Source organism: Drosophila teissieri, chromosome 2L, assembly GCF_016746235.2.
Source record: "Drosophila teissieri strain GT53w chromosome 2L, Prin_Dtei_1.1, whole genome shotgun sequence".
Taxonomy (NCBI): domain Eukaryota; kingdom Metazoa; phylum Arthropoda; class Insecta; order Diptera; family Drosophilidae; genus Drosophila; species Drosophila teissieri.
In genome coordinates this window covers 9,552,392-9,577,871 of record NC_053029.1, presented here as the reverse complement: position 1 = coordinate 9,577,871, position 25,480 = coordinate 9,552,392, and the positions used below count along the sequence as shown (strand labels likewise).

The 25,480-nt window shown below is 42.0% G+C and overlaps 4 protein-coding genes across 6 annotated transcripts in view; 2 read left to right on the top strand and 2 right to left on the bottom strand.

Moving 5' to 3' along the window:
- The window catches only part of LOC122624879 (beta-1,4-glucuronyltransferase 1), a 34,364-nt gene extending 31,866 nt beyond the window's left edge, over positions 1-2,498 (top strand). For both annotated transcript variants that reach the window (XM_043804636.1, XM_043804626.1), the window contains exon 8: positions 39-2,498. In XM_043804636.1, the coding sequence (XP_043660571.1) occupies positions 39-236 (198 nt within the window). In that variant the 3' untranslated portion in view covers positions 237-2,498. The remainder of the gene's footprint in view (positions 1-38) is intronic.
- A 971-nt stretch (positions 2,499-3,469) lies between these two features.
- Positions 3,470-6,934, top strand: LOC122623313 (protein obstructor-E). 2 transcript variants are annotated; one of them, XM_043802397.1, is made up of 2 exons: positions 3,470-3,606; positions 6,147-6,934. In XM_043802397.1, the coding sequence occupies exons 1-2, from the start codon at positions 3,552-3,554 to the stop codon at positions 6,839-6,841; spliced, it is 750 nt and encodes a 249-aa protein (XP_043658332.1). In that variant the 5' UTR covers positions 3,470-3,551; the 3' UTR covers positions 6,842-6,934. The 2 variants fall into 2 exon arrangements, with proteins under 2 accessions (XP_043658332.1, XP_043658341.1); XM_043802406.1 differs by lacking the exon at positions 6,147-6,934 and adding an exon at positions 5,246-6,061.
- Positions 6,935-9,467: 2,533 nt separating this feature from the next.
- The window catches only part of LOC122613327 (neuroguidin), a 37,068-nt gene continuing 21,055 nt past the window's right edge, over positions 9,468-25,480 (bottom strand). Inside the window, exons 2-4 of the mRNA XM_043787456.1 lie at positions 10,153-10,823; positions 9,899-10,086; positions 9,468-9,839 (exon numbers count right to left, since the gene is read on the bottom strand). Coding sequence (XP_043643391.1) covers positions 9,706-9,839; positions 9,899-10,086; positions 10,153-10,823 — 993 coding nt within the window. The 3' untranslated portion in view covers positions 9,468-9,705. The remainder of the gene's footprint in view (positions 9,840-9,898; positions 10,087-10,152; positions 10,824-25,480) is intronic.
- On the bottom strand, positions 22,132-23,916 carry LOC122613309 (phospholipase B1, membrane-associated). Its single transcript, XM_043787432.1, has one exon. It carries the CDS (start codon positions 23,807-23,809, stop codon positions 22,466-22,468), a length of 1,344 nt encoding a protein of 447 aa, XP_043643367.1. The 5' UTR covers positions 23,810-23,916; the 3' UTR covers positions 22,132-22,465.

Genomic DNA, 25,480 nt, shown 5'->3' with positions numbered 1-25,480 from the left:
TTCCCAGCAAAGATATACTTATTATTATTTATTTACAGGGCTATGCGCTTTGTGTGATGGACTACGAGTTCCACATACTGGACAACGCATTCCTGGTGCACAAGCCGGGCATCAAGGTGCTGAAAAAGGACAACCGACGAGCCATGTTGTCCGGTAAGACGAACCAGCTGATACGGAAGATCATCTATCCGGAACTGAAAATAATGTATGGCATGCGCAAGGGATGTGCGATATAGTAACTAATCCTGAAACCGAGCTGAGGTCAGTCCCGATCGAACGGGAAGGAGGAAAAGGCGAAAAGACTACAACCAACTTCACTATTACTATTTGCAATGCTATAGATCGGTTGTGTCGTTGTGTCGACTACCGGTTCCCATTCCCTCTATAGCATTGAATGCGCACTTCAAGTGCGTGTTTTACAATTAGCTAGAGACTTAGCCCTAGAACTATAGAGCATTACGTAGTTAGGCTTAGCTATAGGTCAGGACGTGTAACGCCATGGGGGCCTATTGGGTTTTACCGCGTTCTTGGTTATCTTTTTCTACTCTGCAAAGCCTTGAGAGCATGGCTTACATAGACTTAACGTAGTTAAATGTGGCTTTTAGGTATCATGGTGTATTCCATTTAGCTGGCCATTCTTAAGTTGGAAATAGCCGCCAAATAAGCAGACGGCTTAGGAATCAACGCCTACAATTGATCCACTTCCATGGAATTTCTGTAAATAATAACACACTAGGACCTGTCCTCCCTCCTGCTCTCTGGACATAAGCCGCCAGAGGCTCGAGTTATGGGGTGTCCACCACTCATAGGCAGTCATTATCAGTTACTTTTAGTCTAGGCCATAAACTTAAGTCTAACGTTATTTAGTTGAATTTTCCATATACATGCATTACCGAGTAAAAGATAGTTTTATCGTAATTTCTTTTCAAAATACTCAAACGAGAAATTGAGAGCAACATTATTTGTATACCGGGGCGAGATTCCTAGACATCAGCAAAACAAACAGTCTTACCACTTTTATGTTTCTATATTTCCGCAGTAAAGGCATAGATTAAACAAGGTTTTTTGGGCAATGTAGACTTACTGCAAAGACCAAAACGTAGATTAGACCGATACCGGGCCAAAACAATTCCAACGTTAAATATTTGACTTGATTAGCAGAGTAGGAATCATTGAATTGAAACGTATTAAATAGACTTTGAGAGTTACAGCGTAATAGTACTAATGATAAAGACAAGTTTCAACAAAACACAATTAATATTAAAATTTATACAAGAAACACACACATTGAGAATTGATTTGTTTACTTACCGCACTGAATGGTAGGCTGAGCAATTGATGCAATTGAAAATTACATTTCAATGAGCATAAATGCGAACCGTGATATTTGTACTAGTAAAGCGATTTGGAGATGTTAAACCTATTTGATAAGAAATGAGGGAACGATCAAAAAAGAAAGATCAGAGACCCATATGCATTAAACTTAACCTAAATTTAGTTTTGTATATGTTTTTAATTAGTGTTGAACATTAAGTCAAACTTGTGCACATATAAATGTTTAAAACAACATGGCGAAATCGAATCCGCGATTAGATTTCAAGTGAAATGCTGAAGGTTTTTGTTGCGTAGGCCTTAACACAATAAAGAAATGTAGGTGTAACTAAGCTGCCGGTTTTAGAGGGTTTAGAAAGATTAGTACTTAGCTGAAATACAGCAAATTTTACGTATGTTGTTGAATATTTAATGAAGTACGTTTTGAAAGTGACTTGGGAACAACATACAACAATTGGTGTTTGTATAAGTACATAGGCCTTGATTCCGCTGATATCATGTTTGCAAATCAAGTCTTCGCTCAAAAATTGATTTAATTGCATATTTTCCATTCGTAAGACTAAAATATCACTAAACATAATGAAAATGTTAAAAATGTAGCTAAGAGCAAAATTAAAATATAATTAGAATACAACAATTTCAATTAAAAAGTATATTTGTATGATGTAAAGAAAAGTGTAAAAGTGCCTTAGACAAAACGATGAATATAAATTATTTGTAAGAACATTAATCAAGCAGCTGAATAATATTGAGTTTGCAATTAAATTGGCAACGCTGTGTGTTCATGCATACAGCATATTTTTGTATGTATATAAATAAAATAGTACGGCAATGTATTAAACTAAAATGTTTACTATATATCGAAATAGATTATTTTTTATAACTTGAGTCTATGTCACAATTCGTATTGAATGAGTCTTCTTGATGATTCACAGCCTGCCAATTATTTAACTTCTTTTGTTTAATGAAGAATACTTCTAATTAAGTTGTCATCTAATTTTATTAGGATTTATAACTAATTTGACTAGAAGTCCTTGATCGTAAAATTTAGATTTACACATATTTCAAGAACGCCTCATATGTCCAAATAAAAATGATTTAATAGGTAATTGCAAATCTGCTGAGCATGGACTACTAGCTAAAACCTAAGGAAAGCTACACAAAAAAAAAGACAAAATAAAGAAGAATAAAAAAACAACAATTCAAAAGTGTATCACCTTAAACATTAATTTAAAGCGAATGGTCGATTGGGTATACATACTTAACTCTGTCAAAATTCATTTGTTTCGATGCCTTAAACGAGTTTCTCTGTCTCATGACATTTGCTGCATCTTTCGTCACTACTTAATTTAAGCTTTGGTTCTTTAAAAATCCCCACAGCCAAAGTTAAGGCCTAATACCAAGATCATTGTCGGATTGTCAGATTTTCGTGATTGGTACGGCCTCATGGGCGCAGTCGGCCTTGACTTTATGTTGGATTTTCAGGTTTCTATTGATTTTCGGCTGGCTGTTCACCGAAAACAAAAGTGCGAAATATGATAATCAAATCAAACATAAATTAAATACGGACTTCGTTCATTAATATTTAAAACAGTTGCTAGCCGAAACTGAAAGCAGAGCTTTCTGGTTTGATTAGCTGACTCATCTCGAACGAAAGCGATTTATTTTTCCTTCGGACAAGTGTCAAAGCGGAAACAAATCCCCAGAAGAAAGTAGATTCTAGTTATGAAAGATTTAATATCTTTATGTACAAAATATGGTTGGCATAATGAAAACACCGCAGGGTTTTCAACTCAAATTATAATCGCCAGCTGCAATAATGTTTCATTTCTGTCGAAATGTTGTGCCATCCGATGTCTTTTCGTTTATTCGTTATTTATTGACAAGTTTGTTTTAATGGCAATTGAGGCTGAGATTACGACGGCGACAGCAAAAGCTGTTGCGAATCCCCACCAGGTAGGGGAAGATCACCAAGCTCCGGCGACGTTTCGGCTCGCTCCGATGATCATCATCATCCAAAAGAGCTTCAGCTTCAGCCTGAGCGTCAGCTTCAGCTTCAGCTTGAGATACGAATGTGAGGTTACCAGTTAATATCTGCGCTGCGTTTCTAGCGCAAAACAGTCGAAATTGTCAGCTCGTTGGCTGAGCATCGCAGTAGCTCTTCCTTAGTTTAACTTTTAGTGACCACTTGCCACCGAGGATTTAATACAACACTTAAAATGGCTAAAATCTTAATCAGTGCTCTATTGTGCGTTGCCATGTTTGGCTCAATGGGTTAGTATACTAAAGTTTTTTATATATTATATGCAAAACGAATGACTTTGGTCACAAACTTTGCTGGTGCTATACTATAGCAGCAAAAAGTTCCAGAAGGTGACACAAACATGTGCATATACTTCAGCACAAAATTTCAAGAAACATTAGCACATTCACTCATTTCATCTTGAAAAATTAAAGATTCAACGTTGCGGAATCGAATTAAACTTAATTCTTATTGCTTCCTATTCAAACATATTCGCATTTTTATAAAAAGACCCACATATTCTGTATCTGAATGTGGCAAGTCCCACGTTTAGTTGCAATTATTTACTTTTACAACGTTTAAAACTGATACTCATCCGACTCACAATCCCAGGAAATTACGCGATTTTCCAAACAAAGTAACAAAAATTGTATGTAGAGAAATGCAAAGAAAGCTCAATAAGTGACAGTAAGTGACAGTTTTGCCATCGTGATGGCCAAAATGTAAAATCCCACCGAAATTTCATTGATATTTCAAGGTCAGCAGGCAGCCTTTTCAGAAATTTGATTCACATGCCGCAGCGACCAGCGGGTAGCAAAACATCAGTATTGCATAATCTTTGGCTGGCACCAATGGTCCATTGTGTGGAACGGGTTTATCTCGCGGATAGCGGTCAGACATGTTGGGGGAGCTGGAGGCGACAGATCCATCTCGGTGCGTGCTCAGCCGGTTGTGGTGACCTTTAAGCGCGTTTGCACCTCTTTCGATTCAGTACGACATCTTTACTGTGTCAGGTTTCGAGAAAACCAACGGTCGCACATCAGATTTCGAGGTGGACGTCACGTTTTAGTCGAAACTTATTTGAGCTCATGTGTGGAATAGTATTAGCATGTTTATTGATTACAATAACTTGGAACAAGATTCGCTAGACAACAAAAATCTTAATTTTAATAAATGCTGTTAATGACGTCAGTGACAGCAGCTAAATATGCCCATTGATTTTTAAACTGGTTAATATGGTAACAGGTTTTTAATAGTACAGGTACTCGAAAATAGCGACCCTTCATGTGGGATTTAACGATTTATTCCTAAGATATTAACAAACTGAAGCTTTTGGAATTAGATGGCATTATACGCAAACAATATGGTTTGTATGGCATTCCTGATAATCCCAATTTTCTTAAAAAAAAGTACAAACTCCTATATTCCAACTTCATAAGTCCTATTCCCACTATGCTAAATCCTATATGTATTCCAACTTCATAAGTCCTATTCCCACTATGCACTGATTGTCTTAAAACCACTACCATCACTTCACCCAAGTCCCTGGCACTTGTTTACTAAGCAAACTTTTTTCTGTTACATCGCATTAAATAAACATTTTTGAAACATATTCGCGGGTTCAACAACCGGGGTATGTGCCCACAAAGTCATTAAAGTTTCAAAGTTTCAATACCCGGGTATGTGTATGTAATATCGCGGGAAGACGAGAAAATCCATTGTCAAGTGGAACGCTGCCCTACGGCAATCCCACGACTCGTTGATCATAAAGTACGTACCAAATAGCTAAAACAAAATAAGAGCCAGTTTCCCATCATAACTCATTAGAGGTAAGCTAGCCACCCCAATCCCGTGGATCGATATTAACCGTCGTACGCTATTTGTTTTCAGCTGCCGCCGCTGCCGGAGGATGCAAGGAGGCAAATGGAACCGCTCCCGTTTCCGGATCCTGCGATGCCTACATTGAGTGCAAGAACGGAGTGGCCGAGGAGAAGCTCTGCCCCGACGGTCTGCTGTACAACGAGAAGTCCACGGGATACCCCTGCGGTTACCCCATCGACGTGGAGTGCTCCCAGGGTCAGGCCCGCCTGCAGGCCGCTCAGCCCACGGATGATTGCCCCCACCAGTTTGGATACTACCGCATGGGCGATGCCAGCCACTGTGGACAGTTCATGAACTGCGCTGCGGGCCGTGGCTTCGTGTTCGACTGCCCCGAGGGTCTGGCCTGGAATCCGGCCACCTACAAGTGCGACTGGCCCGATCAGGTGGAGGACTGCGATGCCGAGGCCTTCCTTGGCTTCCGCTGCCCGGCACCTGCACTCAAATCTGAGCTGCTCGGCGAACAGGAGGCGGACTACACCTTCCATCCGTCGCAGGACAACTGCCAGGTGTACTTCATCTGCATTGAGGGACGTCCGCGTCGCATTGGATGCGGCGAGGATCAGGCCTTCAACCAGGAGCTGAATCAGTGCGACGACATCGAGAACGTGCCCAACTGCAGCAGTGCCATCCGCGAAAAGGGCGCCCAGATCAAGGCCGCTCGTCTTCATGCCAAGAAGAACTAAGTCAATCCATCCAATGTGATTTTTGCCATGCACAGGCCATACGGCGATAGGTGGCTCGAGTTTTCTAGTCTGTAGTTAAAGAATTTGGCAAACTGATTGTTGACATTTTGCTCGTCGAAATAAAAAAATGGAAGAACAAAAACCACTTAGGCTTTCTTTAATCTACAAACTTGCACCCAATTGATATGCCATCTTGCTAATAACCTGCCTACTTTTTGTAATTACAGCTCTTGGCTCGCCGGAATGCCCCACGCCCAATGGACGCTTTGCATCGGGCGATCAGTGCGACTCGTACACAGAGTGTCAGGATGACACTCCCGTGGAGAAGTTGTGTCCGGACGGCCTGCTGTTCCACCAGCGCACCAAGGCGACCGGAGAGTGCACCTACGCCCCGTACTCCACCTGCAAGGAGAGGGCTCGCCTGCAGCCCGCCAACGGAACGGAGGAGTGTCCCCGCCAGTTCGGCTTCTATCCCAACGGAGATGCGACCAAGTGCGGCGTGTACCGCAACTGCGCCCACGGCGTGGCCAGCTTGACCAAGTGCCCCGAGGGCCTGGCCTTCAACGAGGAGACCTACCAGTGCGACTGGCCCGATCTTGTGGCCAACTGCAACGCCGAGGCGTACCTGGGCTTCAACTGCCCCGCCGCTGATTTGGCCGATGATAGCGCTGCCGCCGCCGTGGACGTCAGTCCGGAGGGAGAGCTGCGCTACTACCGCCATCCGCAGACCTGCAAGAAGTACTTCGTGTGCGTCAACGGACATCCGCGCCTGTACAACTGCGGCAAGTACCTGGCCTTCAACTCGCAGACGAAGCTGTGCGACTTCTACAACAAGGTGCCCGAGTGCTATGCCCTGCTCAAGGAGAAGCAGCGCCTGAAGGCGGAGAAGCAGCAGCCCCAGGTGGCCCAGCCGGAGGCCTAGGGTCTTGGAGAAACCGATGGAATCTCAGAGGCTGCTAGCTATACACTCCTTGTGCAATAATTATTATGCTGTAAATATGTAACTGCTTATTGGTTATGCAACGAATAAATAAGTAATCTATATAGAAATGGATTTAAACGTCCTTCATTTTTGAACAAAAGACTTCTCAATAAGAACTCCACGTAGAATTTATTCTCTAAGGAGAATACAATGTTTTTCCACTTGCCACACTTAACGAAATATTAAAGAAAGTTGATTTGGTTTCTTGAGTTTGTAATTTATTATCAGTTTCAGATTTTCAGTTTTTTGAATTTAGTGTGTTAGTTGTTAATAATAGGTTTCTTACTAGTACTTGGTAGATTAATTAAACTTATATTATGTTACATAAGTAAGATGGCAAACCACTTCCACACGTTTAAGCATTTGTTTGCGAACTCATCATGGTCGTTTCTTCACTTCATTTATAATTTTTACAACGTCTTCATTTATTAAAAAAATATTGTTTTTAAGAACCAATTTTAATCCGTCGTTACGATTTTGTTTTGCAAATTATTTAAGCTCGAATTTCGTATTGTTGATTAAAAACATTTATTCTGCATTTATCACTAAGTAACCAATTAATTTTCGTTCAGAATTGTTTAGGACTGCTTAAAACTAAATTCTTCATTCATCTTTTTGGATCCGCTCGCTTCCGTTTCCTCTGATTCGTTTCTTCTTTGGCTATAAAAATTAAATTACATATAGGTATTGTTTTTTGAACTTTTGCACTATTCTGTTGTAGATGTTTTTTGCTGTTGTGTGAGTATCAGTTTGTTCGTTATATTAAATTACAACAAATAATTGGTAGTTAAGTTAAGTATTATATTTGCTTTTACAAATTTTTGTTTCACTTCGATTCATATCATTTCTTTCTTGCTTTGTGGTGCTTGGCTAAGGCGACTTTTGTTTGGTTGTTTTCACTTTGTTTTTGTTGTCTTTACATTTTGCAATATATTTAACTTTTGTATCCGTTTTCATGCTTTCCGCTTTCTTTCACATATACAGAAATAAACAACTTGCACTGAATGAAAACTAAATAAATGATATTTCGACGAAAAGAGTTAATTCGGAAAAAGGAAAACAAATGTCTAAGTCGTTTTAAAATTTGTGCTAGAAATTCGGCTATTAAAATTATTTAAGTTAATACACACACGTGAGAAAAAGTACATATCCTTTCATTTCATTGTTTTTGTTACATTTTGGTTTTCACTTTAACATATTCAGTCTTTCAGCTTTTAACATAAATAAATTAATTAAATTAATTTATTTAATTACATTTAAAACATCATGCTGCTTGTTGCCTGTAAATAATTTTGAGTTCTATTGCATTTATGTGGTAATTTTCAGTTGTCTGCCTATCATTGCTTGTTTTTTAAATTTATAGCCAAAAAGGTTTTTCAAAAATTTTGAAGAAATTTTACATCCTTAGTCAAAGTTTGTTGTAGAAGCCAAAAGTTTTGCTTGCTTGCTTGCTGCCTTCTTTAACTTAAATCTATTCTCTATATTTTATCATTTACATTTAATTGTATTAATTATATGTTTGGTAATATAGTTTTTCAACTACTCCCTACCCCTCGACATTTTTTCGCGCTTTTGAATAGCTTTTACTCCCAAACTGGTTTTGCTCTGGTTTTTTGTTTTCCCATACGTTTAAAAACTTTTTTAGTGGACGTAGAATCTCTTTGCTTTGGGTAGTTCAAAATGTGTCGCTTAATTTTAATTAATCGTTATATAAGAAATATATAAAATTTTGTGTCTAAATTCAGTTGTTTTTAGGAGTTGTTTTTTGTGAAAACTAAAATAACTTCTCTTTCACGTATTGGTTTAAAAGTTTATCAAATACTCTCCGCTCAATTAAAAGTTCTTTATTTTGTTGGTTTTTGGGTGGGGCTTAAGTTATTTTAGTTTTATATAGTCTTTCTTTCGATCATTGCTTTAATATATGTACGTCAACTCAAAAGATTTCTAAATTTGTTCTCGTTTCGCTCGTTTCTTACTGTGTAAACCGGTCTCTTGTTAAGGCATCTGCATTTTGTCACTGAAGTTGTGTTTTTCTTTTGTTTCTAGTTTTGGTTTTGCATTTTTACAGAATGTTTTAACTGCATTGGAATTTGTTTGTATTTAAATTTCAAAACAAGACTTTCCAAAATATAATAATAATTTGCGTTTGCCCAAAGTTTTTGAATTTTTTCTTTGACTCCTAAAAACAACGAAATATGGTTTTGTTCTTTATGATTAATTTTGCTGTGCCTTAAGATACAATTTCTTTTTGTTTTTTGAAAATTTACGTTCACTTTGTAGTGCTGTAATAGACAAAGTTTCCCGTTTCCCTTTGTTGTGAAATGGGTTTTAGTTGTTAAAATTTTGTTAATTTCGAATTAAATTTAGGTCTCTGAATAAACTTAAACTATTAATTTGGTGGCCTAACTTTACAATGCGCATCAAGTAATTTTAGTATGTTTATTTAAAGTTTTTTTTTTTTTGCACGCAAATAAGCGCTGTGCTGGATAACCATGCTTAATTGGTAAGCTGAAATAATTAAAATTTCTAAAACAAAGTCCTTAAAAAAATAAAAAACACGGTTGTATATAATATAAGAACATTTTAATAAAAATTCATTTAATTATAAATTGGAAAACTTAACATTACGCAATAAAATATAAATGTTCAGGAAGCAAAAGTATATGTCAATCAAGGTTAAAAATAAGAGGAAACTTAACTTTTTAAAGCAATAAGAAACATATATAGAACGGCATAAAATTGCCTACACTTTTTTTGTAACCTAAAAAATGTTCTCACTTAAATAGGGTATTTTGTGCTCCCAATTAATTGAATTTTCGCTTTTTACCGCCACGTTTTTTTCCCTTTCCCTTTTTGGCCAGCTTGCGCTTTTTGCTTCCGTCACCACGCAGGGCGGATTCCCGACTAATCTCCCCAAGAATTTCATCGCCAAGTGTGCCTGCGGATAGATAAGTCGGTATAAATTTCTGATATTAGGGAGGCGTGATGGGAACATACCCAACGTGGTCAGCTTTCGCTGGCGATGCTTCTCCGCCTTGGTCACCGGCAGACGCATCAAATAGGTCTCCTCGTACTCCTGCTTCTCCTTCTGAGCATGGGATAGCAGCTGCTGAGCACGCGAACCAGATGAAATCTCTGTTGGGGCGTCCAAGTACTCCTCCTTGAGGTCCTGCAGCATGGAAGACCTGGTTGGGAAAGAGAAATGCTTTGCTGTTGAATGGAAACTAGCTGGAAACGGTGCTCGAACTCACGTAATGGCCCGCTTCTTGGCCCTGTCAAGTGCCTTCTTCTCCTTGTCGGCATCGCGTTCGTCGCCATCGTAGTAAACGGGCTTGATGCGCGGCGGCACGTACACTCCGGACTTTCCGGCTGTTGCCGCTTTCCGGGGCATTTTCGCTGCGCCGGCCTCATCCTCGTCGTCCTCCTCCTCGTCGTCATCGTCCTCCTCATCGCTGTCATCTTGTCCATCGTCCTCATCTCCTCCTGCTCCGCCTGCGCTGCTCATCATATCATCCGGGTTGGGCTTGTAGAGAATGGGATCCGTACTGCTCGAGACCCCAGTGGTGGCTGTCTTTACCAGTTTGTCGATCTGGTAGCGTAGCTTGTGGTCTATGGGCCGAATCTTCTCCAGCACCGTGCGAATCTCGATCAGGCGCTCGATGGAGGGATCGCCCTCGATGGTCTCGCCGGAGCATTTGCGCAGCACCACGTACGTCAGATTGATCAAGTAGTCGAGCAGCATGTGGTACTTGACCTCCAGGAAGCTCAAACCGTACTCCGTGGTTAGTTCGCCTCGCTTGACCCGCTGCAGCATGCCCTCCACCAAGTCTGTCACCTGCTTTACGTTGCTGTTCATCTCCCCCAGCAGCTGAATCGCCTGCGGGATGTCCTGGCCCTGTGCCTCACAATCGTAGTCCAGTGCCTTCAAGGAAGAGTTGAAATAAGAAATGGTGGTAAGTATAGAAGTCATAAGAACGACTGATTAAATGCATTAAGTGCCAAGCAATAAGCTGTACAGCTTACCATGCCCAATTCCAGATGTGTTCTAAGCCCTTAGTCGGCTATTTTGCTCGATTCGAACGATTCTACGTGCCACCATATATGCAAACATTTTGCCGCATCTACCCCTTTGCCCAGCTAAGTGTCGCGCAACTCATTTACATATTTTATTGGTTGCCATTTAATTATTTGCATTTTACAACATTTTTGGCAGCACACACAACCCACCGCCCACCGCCCACACCTCATCTCGTGGGCATCTGCTTTTTGACCGACCCGGCTTATGTTGCATTTATTTTCAATTAATATTAATAACGCTGGCGGCTGAAAGCAGTGGGCCGAGGAGGTGGAAGGGGGTAGTCTGCTGGGCTTTAGACAGGTTTGCATGTTTTGGATATTAATTGCAAAATAGCATGAAAAGCTCATTTTTCAGATATTTGTTTTTGTCATTTGTGGTCTGCATATTTGGCCTGCAGTTTACAAAGCAATTTACCAAATAATTATTTGGACAGCACAATTGCTGGTCAAGTGCAGCAAAGCCCGCAGCATTTATTTCGAATTCTATGAATATCCTTATTAGCGAATTATTTTAATTGTATTTTGTGGCCCACAAAGAACAAAGTGTGTTTTACACAAAGGATTTGCACGAAAAACAATTATAATTTATCTTTTTTAAATCTATTAAATTTGGCATTCATTTTTTATGCACCATACATATATTATTGACATCTGCAATGGTTGCCAGTGTCAATCCAATTACGCGACGGCAAACTTGACCATCATAGTGAATAGTCACTGTCAGACGAACAAAGCGTTAGATAAAACGCAGGCAAATTTTAGCGGCGAAAACGGCACTAGCCAATTGCAGAAACCCAACCACCACGTACAGATGGCCAAAATGAGATGAGCATAACGTGGCTTCCATTATAAAGTGGAGCCCAAATAGAGCGGCGTCTATATGGGACCTGCCAAAGAATAATAAACCAAATTGCAAACTGCGGACAGATAGACAGACCAGCCGGATTGCCCTCTACCCGCCATCTGCCACCCACACCCCACCACCCGAAATGATTTAAAATTCTAGGGGCTTTTGTGTCACTTGCAAATGCACCAGCCAAAACAATGCAGTTTTTGCAATTATTGCAGTTGTTGCAATGCTGTCGATGTTCAGCATTAACAGTTATTACGCAATGCATTTCATGTGCATGGCCGCGAAAAAGCGGTCCTTTGGGCCAAAACCAACACATAATTCGCCCATAAGTAGGCAATACAAGTGCAATTGAATTCGTACCAGGGATCGACCCCCCTCCCCTCACCGCACTCTGTATATACAAAAGTACATATGTATTTATATACACAAATAACCAGCCACACTCCACCGACGGCCACAAAGGCTGGAAAACGCGAATAAACAAACAATATTTCGTGGCAATTTTTCCGTTGCATGAATAAAATATAAACTGCAATTTCTGTGGGTTTTCCAGCCAGGTTATGACCGTTCATTTTATTCATTTCTTTCTCTCTCTCACTCTGCGGCAATCCGCTGAATTTAATGACAACATTTGATGGCGTCTGCCCCATTCTGCCCCAATAAACCCCCTTTCGCCCCCCTTCTTTTTGCCAACCACAAGCGCAGCTGCACAATTTCAGTGCTGTCTAAAATAATTTGGGGGTAGGACAGCTTCATTTGTATATATCCAATTTATTTTTATACTATTTTATGCAATAATGTCATAAATAAATGTGTTTGCATGTGGTTTAAGCCTCGTCTGCGATAATTGCGCAAAAACCTTTGCATATTTATGGGCTGAAATTCGAATTGCATATGCAATTTTCGACAGACGACATACGATGTATGCATTTGGTTATCGCCAGCAAAAGAATCAGGGGCTTTATGCCAATAATGAGGAGGGCTAGGTTTCTGTTTGTGGTGAATCTCATACCCCTATGATTTTGGTAAGCCAGACGCTTTTTATAGACTTTTTACAAATTTATTTTATGATTATATTAAAATTGTAATTAGTTCTTTGCAATAAATTATACCTGGTGTAGTTTTTTTGTGGACAACAGCATTAAATTAAATTTGTCTCCCATAACCGATAAGAAATAACAAACTACCGGCCTTAAATCACCAATTAGTGGTTACCGCAAAAAGTGGGCAGGTGTCAACCACATCAACGTCAGCTTGGCAAATGTGAAATCATTGCGAAACACTTTGTTGCTCATCTATGGCATCACTGCAAGCCCAAGCTAAGAGAAGGGAAATCCTGGCAGTTTGGAACTACAAATGAAGCTATCTCTCCCCACTCTGCATTTTTAGGGCGTCGGCCATGGCAAGAGTTCAGTTTTCCCGATGGCGGGGGATTGTGTATCGCAGACACGGCGAGGCCCATTAGAAATCGATTGGCATAACTCAAAAATTGTGCAAATTAACGTTAACCCAACGAACCAGCGACCAGAGAAACTCCGCAGAATATGACGGCAATGCATTCAAAATAAAAAAGGTTTCAAAACACATTAGTTTCATATAGCATTCGTTTTATACTCCATACAGTTTTATACCTTGGGGTAAGTTATCATATATATATTTATAAAATGCGTATCACTATATCACAAAAGACTAAAATCCTTAATACCGTAAAAGTGCTCTCCCTTTTGGTTTGAGTGTATCTGGCGAATGGAGATGCCATACCCGCAGGCTGGCTCCAAACCGCAGTGAACCACCACCCAAAAACACATTGCCACCCAAAACTACAAATCCTGTCCTCCAAAGTCTGATGTCGTGAATCTCCCCCCAAAAGAGGGGGCATCCAAATAAATGCAATTTTTGGTGGCAAGTGTCGCTGTCTTTGTTGCCGCTGCAGTTCGTGGTGTTGACGTTGTGTAATGCCAATAACCGAAATATTGATTCTAAGTCATGGTTAGAGGGTGTCGATTTTGTATTGTTGCACTTTAAGAAAAATATACATTTTTTGAAGGGCTGCTTAATATAAAAAGTACTATACAATATTTGCCATTAAGATAGATTTTAATTATTGGATAGAGTTTTTGTATAATGCAGACTTATAGTTATTAATATCAAAATGAAAGACGTATTATTACACATTTTTCCTGCCAATTAGAAATTCAATTATGTATGTATTATTAACAATTGTGCATTGGTCTATACGTCTGATTCCAAATTCGAATTGCAATCCCAGGAGGAAAATATTCCGGATTTGACGTTGACATTATTTTTGTTGTGGCTCGCATGGGAGTTGGATTTGCGTGGGTGGATTCAATTGGGTTTGTATCCGGCAAAAACGGGAAATGAAACTGCTGTGGTCGATGGCCAATGGAAAAGTGAAGCTGCGCAACGAGCACTAATTTTAAGCAACGAAAAAATTTCATTTATGAAATGGCATTGCACCATGCAGACACCATCATTTTCCGCCTCGATTCGCAATTGGCAATCATCAATTTCAGATTTATTTATTCAACCCCCACCGACCAAATTGTGAGCGATTTTAAGGTCCATTATTTATTTTAATAATTGGCAAACCCAACCGAAAGAGTAAAATAAATTAAACAAATATAGCTAAGTGGATTGGTGTCGAAGGTTGGGCAAGTGTACACCAGTATCCATGTAGATATATTCTTGTAGAATAGACGTTAAATAAAAGTAGTCAATGTGCTATACAGTGGGATCCACTTTAACATTGGATTAACAACATACAACATACGTCTACTGTATAGGGTTGAAATGGAATAGTTTATAAGCTTTTTGGCTGTAGTCATATTTTTAATTTTGGTAGTGCATCTGTAAAAGAATTTTCGCTTTGAATCCACCAATATGCTGCAGCGCAGCCCATTCCAATTCCGTTTCACCCCGTTCGTTATTATTTAAAAAATACAAATATTCCAGGCACATACACAAACGGAATGGAGTGAAACGAGAAGCTGAAAAGTACAAAAAAAAAAGAGAAAAAGAAAAGGGAACGACACTGCTATGAAATATTGCCAATCAGAAATGAAACCGAAAATAAATCGATTGTTGCAACAAACGCACATAGCACGACAACATGGACGCCAACATGGACAACAGCAATAACAACAACAAAGAATCAGAATCAGACTAGCCATGGCCAAAAAGCAAAACAACAACCATATGTCACTGGAGAAAGGCCGAAAGAGTCGGATACAACACGTTCCCTGTTCCCCGTCCCTTTCCCTCCCCACTCTGCGTTACGCGAAAAAGTGGGCGCTTTTGGGGTGGTCATCTGGGTGGCGCCAGTATTGTGGGTCGGCTGAGTGATTGCCGCGTCTGCGGGGGTGCAAATTGAAACAGAGTTGAGCCTCGATCCCTGAAACTCACGACCAGCCCACGGATCCACCCGTTATGGCATCCATGTGCATGTGCTGTCGCTTTGTTCGCCGCTCGTTTGGGCCCAGTTCGTGTCGCTGGGCCGCTCCTGGCCAAAAGCCTCGCGGACCCAACAAGCGCGTCGAGTGATTGGGTGGCACGGTGGTGGCACTGGGGGATTGGGCAGGGCATATGGTTTCGGAATGGAGGCTGGCTGATTTCCGCCGCTGCACGTTGCATTTGCATGTGTGTGACATAATTGGACAGCATGGAACGTGAGCACAGCAGCGACGCATTGGATGGCAGGCACAGTGGTCAGGAGGAGTTGCAATCCACGAGCTGGCACTCATCTATCCAAAATATACTATTCTATATGCCTACTGGTACACAGGTTGATAAAGTTGATCAGGTTAGGTATAGTATCGATATTTATTCGATGCAAACTTCTAATTAGATGGCTTATATTAGTTCGTATTTGATATAGCAGCTCATTCTATAAAAAAAGTGCCTTCAAACCAGTGTCAGGGGTCCTCTATTATCAGTTTTCTTTGTGGCATTCACCGTCTCTTCCATTGTGGACCTTTGCATATTGATGAAGCTGCCGACTCAACCCCTTCGCCATTTCTTATTGGTCAGCTTATGACAGGGAACAGAGCAGCTAAAGCCTTTCTCTGGCCTTTAAATTACAGGGCTTTTGGAATTGGGGCAGCCTGTCAAATCTTGTCGAAAGAATATCGAAAGTTTAGTCCTAATTAATGTATACTACTAATACTTTTGGTGGTTTGCCTAGCTAAGCATATTCATTGCATAACCAAATCTCTAGAATGACTTTCCCTATTGACTCAGTTCATTTGTAAATTTAGTTAAAGCTTTACAAACTGATTTCTAAAAACCATAAAGTCTTATGATCTATCGCACGCCTGACGAATTGTCCCTCCTTCAACGAAAAAATATATAATGTACAAGTTTATGTGCGCCGAGAATCTGACAAAAACCGGTGGTTTTTCTGGGTGTGTAGATATTTCTGCACGTTGAACAGAAATTATTTATAAAATACACAAAACACAATTGTGTACACACAATATATAGGATGCAGGAATATACGGAAAAGCTACCCTCTCTCACTCACTCTCACTGTGCGGAGACAGAGCCGGAAAACTGGAATGGAGATCCACATAAATTTACGTGCCAATAAAATAAACAAGCGCGGAGTTTTTGGTGATTCGCCAGTGGAAATAACAACGGGCAAGTGGCAGTGGCAGTGGAAGGGGCAGGAGCTGTAGACACACGCCACAGGAAGGGGCAGCGACAGAGGCTTTTTGCCATTTATTCCAGCCCACAGTGGCAGGAGTAACCCCTTTTTTCGCCGCCCCTCCACTCCATGCATGCATAAATTGCGCGAATTTTTAACGTTGATTGTGGAGCAGGCAAAAATAACCGTGTGGTGGCTAATGCTCGGTGGCAAGCGGGGATATCGGTGGTCGGGTGGCGGAGGGCAGTGGGCGGCGGGCACACAGACGTTGTCACAACAAATACTCCGCGAATTTTATATAAATTTTAAATACAATTTGCTATCGAGCCCGCCGAAAGCGAGTAAAAACAACAGCAAACGACCAAATGGTCGAATGTTTCGACTGGTGCCGATGAATACCGGGGAAAGGAAAGGGTTAGACGGTCTATACATGCGCATACAGATGGGCATACAGCATACAACATATAGCACACGACATATAGCACATAGCATATAGCAGAAATCGGTGGTCGGGAGAGCGGACAAACTGTCGCTTAATTGGAAATTGTGTATTGTTTTGAGAGAGCTGCGAAAAAGCATAGATAGCCAGCCAGCAAATTTCCATCAATTTTATTTTGTTTGTCAAGCCAAATATATTTCTGCATATCTATAATGGCGATGAGCGAGGGGGCAGACATATCATGGCCAATACTTTGGCAAATTTAGTTTTATAAATATTAGAAATGAAATCAACTCCATAAGCTAGTTTTATGATATAATACGCTAGAAAATAATAGTATTCCATGTATGGAGTCACATAATTAAACAAGAAATGAAATCAACTCCATAAGCTAGTTTTATGATATAATACGCTAGAAAATAATAGTATTCCATGTATGGAGTCACATAATTAAACAAGTCTGACGCAATTACCACCTCCAATCCACTGCCTAACCTTCTGGGCTAAGAACTCCACTCTCGCAGCATCCAACCTAATCCCTGTTTACGAACTGGGTGGATTGAAAACAACGGGCTTCAAGCCCGCACTGTTCTCAAAGGAAGCCAGTCTAATCTATTAAAAATTCGTGCGGCACAGCGAAAGGATGAGCAAAAAAAAAATCATTTTAACCGAAAACGGGACAGAAAGGACACGGATACTTATACGTAAGGAAAGGACAACAGACTTGCTTTCGAATGATGAACGAGCGAATGCATTTGCCGCTGCCATATGACTTGACAACCGCAAATTGTGGACAGGATATAATGGTGCCCACCGATGCGAGCCGCAGATAAATTTTATAAATTAAATAGACAAACTCCCGGTCTGCACACATTCTCAAAAATCATATTACCGTAAAATTTGCGCCAACTCCCCGACAAAACATATACGCAAGTACCAAGTCGACCCAAAACAGAAAATCTCATTACAATTTCAACGCGATCAGACAAAGCAGCATCAGCAGGAAGGCGGCGAACAGAGGAAGCCCTGATGATGAAATGGATTTTTATCCCAAAACAGGACACGGCGAATGAAAGAAGCATGCGAAGGGATAAAGGGAGCAGGGAATTATGAAAAAAAAACAGGACTGGCCGTAACAACAGCGTTAACAATGAAGCTATGTTGTAATGCTCAACTATCTGATACCTATTAACTAGCACTTTGTCTACTTCAAAAAAGAATTATTACTTAATGCATGTGTCAATTAAAAATATATTGACATACTATACAATAAGAAGAGATCGATTCTAGTTAAGACTTGCCTTAACTTAATCCCAATTCATGTCAGTTGCTTTTTTTCTTCATATCATGACTGTTTACTGTAGGGTATCAAAAAAGGAAAAAATCACGGCATCAGCAGAAGTGGATGCCATTCCTCGCTCCACCGATCCGACCCTTCCCGCACTCGCATCCCCGGACAACAAGAGCAGGGGGCGAGAGTTGGTCCTCGGCGCGTAAAAAATGCAAATCCCAAGTCAAAGCTTAGCGCCGTGGCCCCCGTACGTGGGGCAACCTGGCAACATACGTGCCACCTTCCTCTGTCCACGCCACACACCCATACAAACACAGAGATTTGAGTAATGGATAAAAAAAACCTACGCAGAAATGGAATTTCAAAACGTATGTCCCGGCATAATGCAACACACTGCGGGGCGGTGTGGCTCTTCCACCACTAGAGATATAGCATGGGGAAGCAAAATTCAATAAAAATGAAAAAATAAAACGGGCAACAGCCACGGGGTTTGAATTGAAGGCCAGTTTGGGGTCCGGTCTGCTCCGGCCAAGATTGGGTGGTGGGGTGGTGGGCAGGAGGACCAGACCGAATGGTTGCAGGACTCTCAGGATCAATGACGAAAGTGCGTTGAAGTGTAGCGCAAACAATGGCAAGAGGCATAAGCAAATGGGCCACGGCATGCTCATATGCTGGGTGGTGGAAAAAAAAGAGTGAAAAATGAAAAATGTATTAGGAACAACCAAAGAGGAAGCTTCTCTTTCGTTTGTTGAGGAAGGTCTTAAGGAAATGATGATCTTGATTCATAGGTTAACTCATCAGCAAATTCTAAACTACCAACCAGTTCTGCCTACCTATAATAACTTCAACTTTTACCTTTCCGCCGCATTCCTTCCGTGCTGTCAATCGTAATGCCCAAAATCGCTTGATGCCCATTGGACGGGCAGAAAGGACATCCATTCCCAAAGGACATCCCGCAACCTATCAGTTTTCATTGCCACGAAGCGCTGATTAAAAGACGCTTCCGCTGCACTCAAACAAACGCAGCAAGAGACGCATCTCCGGCAGAGGACTCTGCGTATCCTCGTCACTGCTGCCTGCAGATGGCCGTTATCCTTTGCGTTGAAGGCGAGCAAAGGGCCAACTAAACAGACGTCAAAATCATTGCCATTACACGGGGGGTTAGCAGTCGGACAGGAACTGGTAGTTGGATTTCGAGTGGGTAGACTCCACTCCGGCATACAATGAAAGGACGCGCCCACAGCCAGCGTGATGGTCAACTGTCCCGCCTTAACCCGTCAGCCGCATGCCTGGTCGCGGAAAAAATACCCGAAAAGGGAGTGGAGCCCCTCCCACTTTTGGGTGGGGAATTTGTGAAAAGCGTCGCCGGTTCAAGCTCAAGTAGCTTGTGTGCCATTTTTTCCCATTTCGCTCATCGTTTTTGTTCTCAACTTTTGCTCTATTTCCGCCATCGCCAGCGCCATCGCCATCGCCACCGCTGTCTGGCTGACGTTTTAGCGCGGCCAGTTAGCGTCGGTGGCTCGGGGGAGGTGATCCGGAATACGGATGCCAGGATCCGAAATCCGGAGGCGGGGGAGTATCCAATGCGGTTGTCAGTCGCTGTATGAGACGTCTCCGCCAGTCCATTCTCTCCAGGGCCCTTTGTGCCGGCATTCAGCATGCAAAGTGAAAATGTTGTCGCTGTTTAATGTCAAGCGTTGACTTTTTTCGTGGCAACTCCAAGGACCATTGTCAACCACGCCGTATTTTTCCCCTCCGATGGTCGCAGACGTTTTCAAGCCGGGCGGAACTGAAGTTCCTGGCCGATTTTGCATCTGTAAAGCACTGTCTTGATGGATTTGTCAGGGTCAGTTCCGATTCGTGGTCACTTGAAGTGCTAGTATAGGATAGCTGGTACTCTGGGAAGCCAGCTTCCCAAATGGAATTACCAATTACATATCTACGAATTCAGAAGCACGAACATATAGTCCTACCCTTAAATACGTCAGACGCAGTCATCACTATTCCGGTTATTAAACATAAATATTTAATATTATATCATAAAAATGACGCTGGAGTACATAACCAGCTATGCACCATACAGTATTCGGGATGTACTCCCCCAATGAAAACGAATGGCATTCACATGGGTTGGAATGGGAGTGAGAGTTTATGAAGGGGAGGCAGTCTGGTGGAGAGCGGAAATAGCAAATGGATAAAAAATGTTTTTGTTGGCAATCACATTATATTTATGCAATGATTCGTTAGGTCTAACTCCCCGGTCTATCTATTTCATTTGATGGTTAACCCTCTTCTATATGCTACGATTTTTTTCCAACGAATAACTTGTGGGGGAGGTAATATTGTCGTTCGGGTTAATCAAGGCTGGAGATTTACCATTTTTTAACAAGCCACTGTGCAATGCTGACGAAAGTTTGGATTTTTCTATTTGCGAACTCATTTGGGCTGTTTACATTGCATTCCACTTTTTTGGCCGCAAAATAAAAAAGAAACGCACATTTTTCAAAACGGGACAGTTTGTGCTTCTGGTCGTGCTGTTTTTGGGGTTCCGAAAATATTTAAATATGTAAATAATACTCGAATGTTCGTGCACATGTGGGAACACCACACATGCAGAGGTGTATATATCATCAGCGCTATGGAGGAACTGGAGGAACAGGCCCAGCCCAGAAAAACTTCAGTTTTATTATTACTTTTTTGCAGCCACGTGTGGCGTTTTTTGTTTTTTTGTTTTTTCCTGCTGGTCGCGAGTGTGTGAGTGTTTGCATGTGTGTAGTACGGTTGTACTACGCCCTTTTCGGACACTGCATTTTTAATATAATTTTTACAGCCCCCACTCCATCCCCCTGTCCCCGTGTCTACCGTATCAACGCCCCAGTCGCAATTTTTTCCACAGTCTTGTTGTTATTATGCTTCCACGCCCCTCCCACCGGCAACTTTGTTTGCAGTGGGCGTGCATATGTGTGTGTATGTGTTATGTGTACTCATTTTCAATTTCATTTTTTTCCATTTGTGCCCGGAATCAGATTTTTTTGGGGGTTGGTATCCGCCCATTGGCAACTGTCCGGTTTGCAGGTGGTCCTGCCTGCCGCTGCATAAGCGAGAAATGCTTGCGATGCTTTGTTATACCCCTCAGCTCGCCATTCAAAAGGCATATTACACATATTCAAAAATGTAAATCATCGGGAATGCAGCATTTCTATCCTAATGAAGTGTACTCTGCTATGATGTGAATGAAGAACCAGAGTATTCAGACATATTATTTACCTCTCTGTCATTTTTTTGTTGCACACATTTCAAGAGTTTCTGAAGGTCTACTTGGTTTTTACATTCTTCTTAGCTTTTTTTTGTAACGAAACTTTTGGGAAAACTGAATATTAATACAAACAATAATAAGATTAAATGTATTGTTCCACAGATCAGAAAGCGGCGGTATCCCATAGTCGAGCAACTCAACTGCAACTTTATTTTGCTGTAATTTATATTTTATATTTTAATTTCTGTGTTTGGGGAAAAGTGGGCGTGGCAGGGACTGCGACTGCGAGGAGGAAGGTAATGAGCAGGCGACGTTGTCACGCGCTGAGAAGAACGAGAGGGGAACATCAAGGATGGTGTTCACTGTAAGCCGGAGCATTTTTTCTGCCGCATAAGCAAGAAATGTTTTAATGAATTTTTATTCCGGATGGGGATGTGTTTTTGATTAATTAAAAATATAAATTAAAAATTGCATAATACTTTAATTGAAATGGAGATGGGTTTGGGTAAAAAATATGAAGAAAGAGTTGGGGAAGCTGAACGCAAACAGAAGGTAAACACCTTTGTCGACTAAATAATATTCATTAAATAAACTTTATGGGTTTTTGACAGCTTAACCAATATATTTATATTTATTTGCTAAGGTCGAGGATCGAATATTATTATTTTTTGGAACAAAATCCTTATAGTTTTCTTTGCACTATCCAATGCATTCCGCATACGATTTGCTGAAGTGGAAGTGGCACATTTTGTATATTATGGTTATAAATAATAATAATTTATTATGAATAATTTAGAGTCCAGCACTTTCGCGCAAACAAGTAGTTTACGGTCGAAAGATGCTCTCTGTGCGTAGACAACGATAATTTGATATGCGAATAAAAAGCAATTTTTCTCCGTGCACACCAGACTGCGGTACCGCCAAGAAAAGGGTCACCAGACAGCTTAACCAAGTAACTTAACCCGTTCCCGATCTTGGGAGACCCTCAACTTGGCCTGACCACAAAGTAGGGCTGCTCCGCAGTGGGGCAAACGACCCGCTCGAACAGCTCGGGCACCACCGAAGGTCGTGGCTTCTGCTCGTCCGGCAGGAGCATGCTGTTCCACAACAGGTTCGAGATGATCGCGTGGCCGCGCTGGCTGAAGTGGAAGCAGTCGTGGGAGAAGAACCGCCAGTCCGTCTTCCCATCGGGCAGAACGGGAGCGGTCAGTTTGGTCAGCATCGGATGGGCAACGATGGCGAAGTCCTGGCGATGAAACTCGGGCAGCCGGGCGACCTCCATGTCCAGCTGCTGCCAACGGGTCAGGGTGTCCATGCGCTCATTGAACTCGGTGCGGTTGAGACGGTCGTTGATCAGGCAGTGGCATCCCACACGGTGCACCACGAAGCACTGCAGTGGCACCTGGGTCATGGTGCTCAGCACCAGCGGGATGTTTGGCACCACAATCAGGTTGATCAGCAGGCGCGGCACATGGTCGCGCAGCAGCCGGAATGCCTGGCGCAGATCGCGCGCGTGCTGGTCGAGGAAGCTCTGCGGCGTGTCCCAGTGGCACAGGTCGGAGCAGATGTCGTTGTTTCCCACGTACACCGTCAGCAGCTTCCAGTGCCGCTTCATGTCCACATTGCGATCGCGCCGCAGCAGATCGATGAGCACACGAGCCTGGAAGGGCAGATCCCGCGACATGATCATCGGCTCGGCGATGTTCAGTCGCGAGGATCGGTGGTTGATCACCAGGCTGTTGCTCACCGCGAAGCCGTACAGCTTGGGATTGAAGATCTTCAGGATGTTCGGCAGGGTCACAAACCTACGCCAATTGGCCAGGCCGCCGCCCGAGAAGGTCAGGCCGCGGAACTCGTTGATCATGTCGATGGCGTTGTTGGACAGAATTCCGTTGCCTGCGGACAGGGAGTCGCCGAAGGCAGCTATGATGTCAATATCACCCGGCCTGAGGTGCTCGATGGAAGTGGGCGGACTCGGGGACCGTGTGTTGTTCGTGGGACACTGGAAGGGCACCTTCTTGGACACCGGAGACTGGAGTTTACCCTCGCGTCTGCCGCGGCTGTTCAGCGCCTCGATGTTGTTGAGGGCCCATCTCAGCATGGTCTGCCTGGTGTTGAGGAATACGTGACGCAGATCCTGGTCAATGTCGGTGTACTGCTGAATGCCATTTTCCGGCAAATGGGGATCGTAGGACTGGGCACGTACTCCGATGTCAGCCAGCAGGCGATCGGATCGATTTTGTCGCCGGATGCGACGATTTGCGGACACAAGAGGCGAGAACAATATGAACAACGAGCACAGACACAATGCATAGGTAATGTAAGCCATTTCTGATGATTTTTCGGTCGAAATTGAAGAGGTTCAGTATGAGTTCTTATCCATTCGGATTTACTGTCGCAAGCTCACGCAAGCTCACACCCGATGAACTTCTGAACGCGTTCTCATCCGACAGGCAAATGTGTCGATCGTTTTTAATGCCCGCCACAAACTATATGAATTCACAGGCCGAATCCCCTCCTCGCAACTCCGTTCGCTTCGTCCGCTCCGTCCGCTGGCTCTCAAACTCATTTCTTTCCATTAAAGCCAACAACAAGCCACACACGATCGCAGAGGATGGGGACGGGATTGGGCTCAGACGGGGCTCAGAACTTGACTTAAAAGCGTTGACCGAGACATTAACAATCATAAAAATGACAGAGCGGCCTGATAGCAGAGGCACCAGCCTCTGGTTTCAGCTCGAAAAATACACACAAAGTGCCCTGCGGTTCAAAAGCACCAACCACAGCAACAACAACAGCAACGAAATGCCCTAAACAAAATACTGTACTGTTTAGTGTACGAAATAATTACCTTGTGGCAAAACATGGATGCTACCAAAACACGCCGAGAAAACGCACATTTGTTTGCGTTCAGAAAAAATGAAACAATAAATATAATTAATTTGAAGCTATAGAGACAGGGGCGTAGACTTTGAGCTCGGGATCTTTAGGTGAGCCCAAAAATCACCCCACCCGACCAAAAATTTAAAATCAGGTCATTGAGTTAAAAAGTCGGGGAAAATTTTGTTTGTTACGGCCAATTAAAATAATATTTTGATGTGGTGATTCCTCTAAAGAATTATTCGTCAACTTAACGTTTTTATTATACTCTTCCGTCTGTCAATATTTAACGTTTTTCAGTGATATAAAGATGGTAATTAAATAGTTAGCAGCAGAAAGAATAAAGTTGGTTTCTAAGAACAATGGACATATACCTGGCTATGGTAATTAAACCTTTTACTATATAATTTAAGTGATACCATGCAAATGTAATTTATTTTAAGACGTTGAACACTCAATTTGATCCACGTCTCTGACTAAAATTGAACCTTATCTGCCTTAGATCTTCAACTCCCCATTCATGCATTTCGAACAAGGAAAACACAAGCAAAGAGCTTCAAAATATTTGCACATTAAGCTTAAGTAAGTTGGTAATGTAATTGTTGCTCGAAATGCTTCAAATCTTAATAGCTAATTGTTTGTTTGGATCTCGCGAAAAGAGTCTTGAGACTTGAGTGCTATGCGAAAACATATCCGTTTTGTCGAACTTGATAGCGGTTATTGCCCAGCCAGCAACCAAGACAATTTATATAAAATATTATTAAGTAAAGTGATCTATAAATATATCGTTCGTCTCGCACAAACTTGACTCACGTTGGGTCTTGTTTTTGAGGCGTGTCATCTGAAGGCTGTAAACACAGCCTGCGGCATCAGCAAGGGGCCTGAACGTGATGGAATTTTACTCTGCGGTTCCGGTTTCCGCTAGGCCCCCCGCATCTTTTCCTTAACGGGTTGGCAGAAGCGGCCCCTCTTTTGGCAACGGAATTAAGCCCTAAACTCCTTGTGCTCTCTATCTGCTCCTTGCTCTAGATTTGGAAAAGAAATTATCGAAACAAACCTACTAAATTCCATTATGAATCTCGTGGTCGATGGCAACCTTTGAACCGGGATCTGACAAAAA

What these genes read in the sequence shown, in the direction of transcription:
- LOC122623313 (XM_043802397.1), top strand. Translation starts at nt 3,552, where the DNA reads ATGGCTAAAATCTTAATCAGTGCTCTATTGTGCGTTGCCATGTTTGGC. An exon ending in TGCCATGTTTGGCTCAATGG is followed by an intron (nt 3,607 to 6,146) that starts GTTAGTATACTA and finishes TTGTAATTACAG; the next exon opens with CTCTTGGCTCGCCGGAATGC.
- LOC122613309 (XM_043787432.1), bottom strand. Translation starts at nt 23,809, where the DNA reads ATGGCTTACATTACCTATGCATTGTGTCTGTGCTCGTTGTTCATATTG.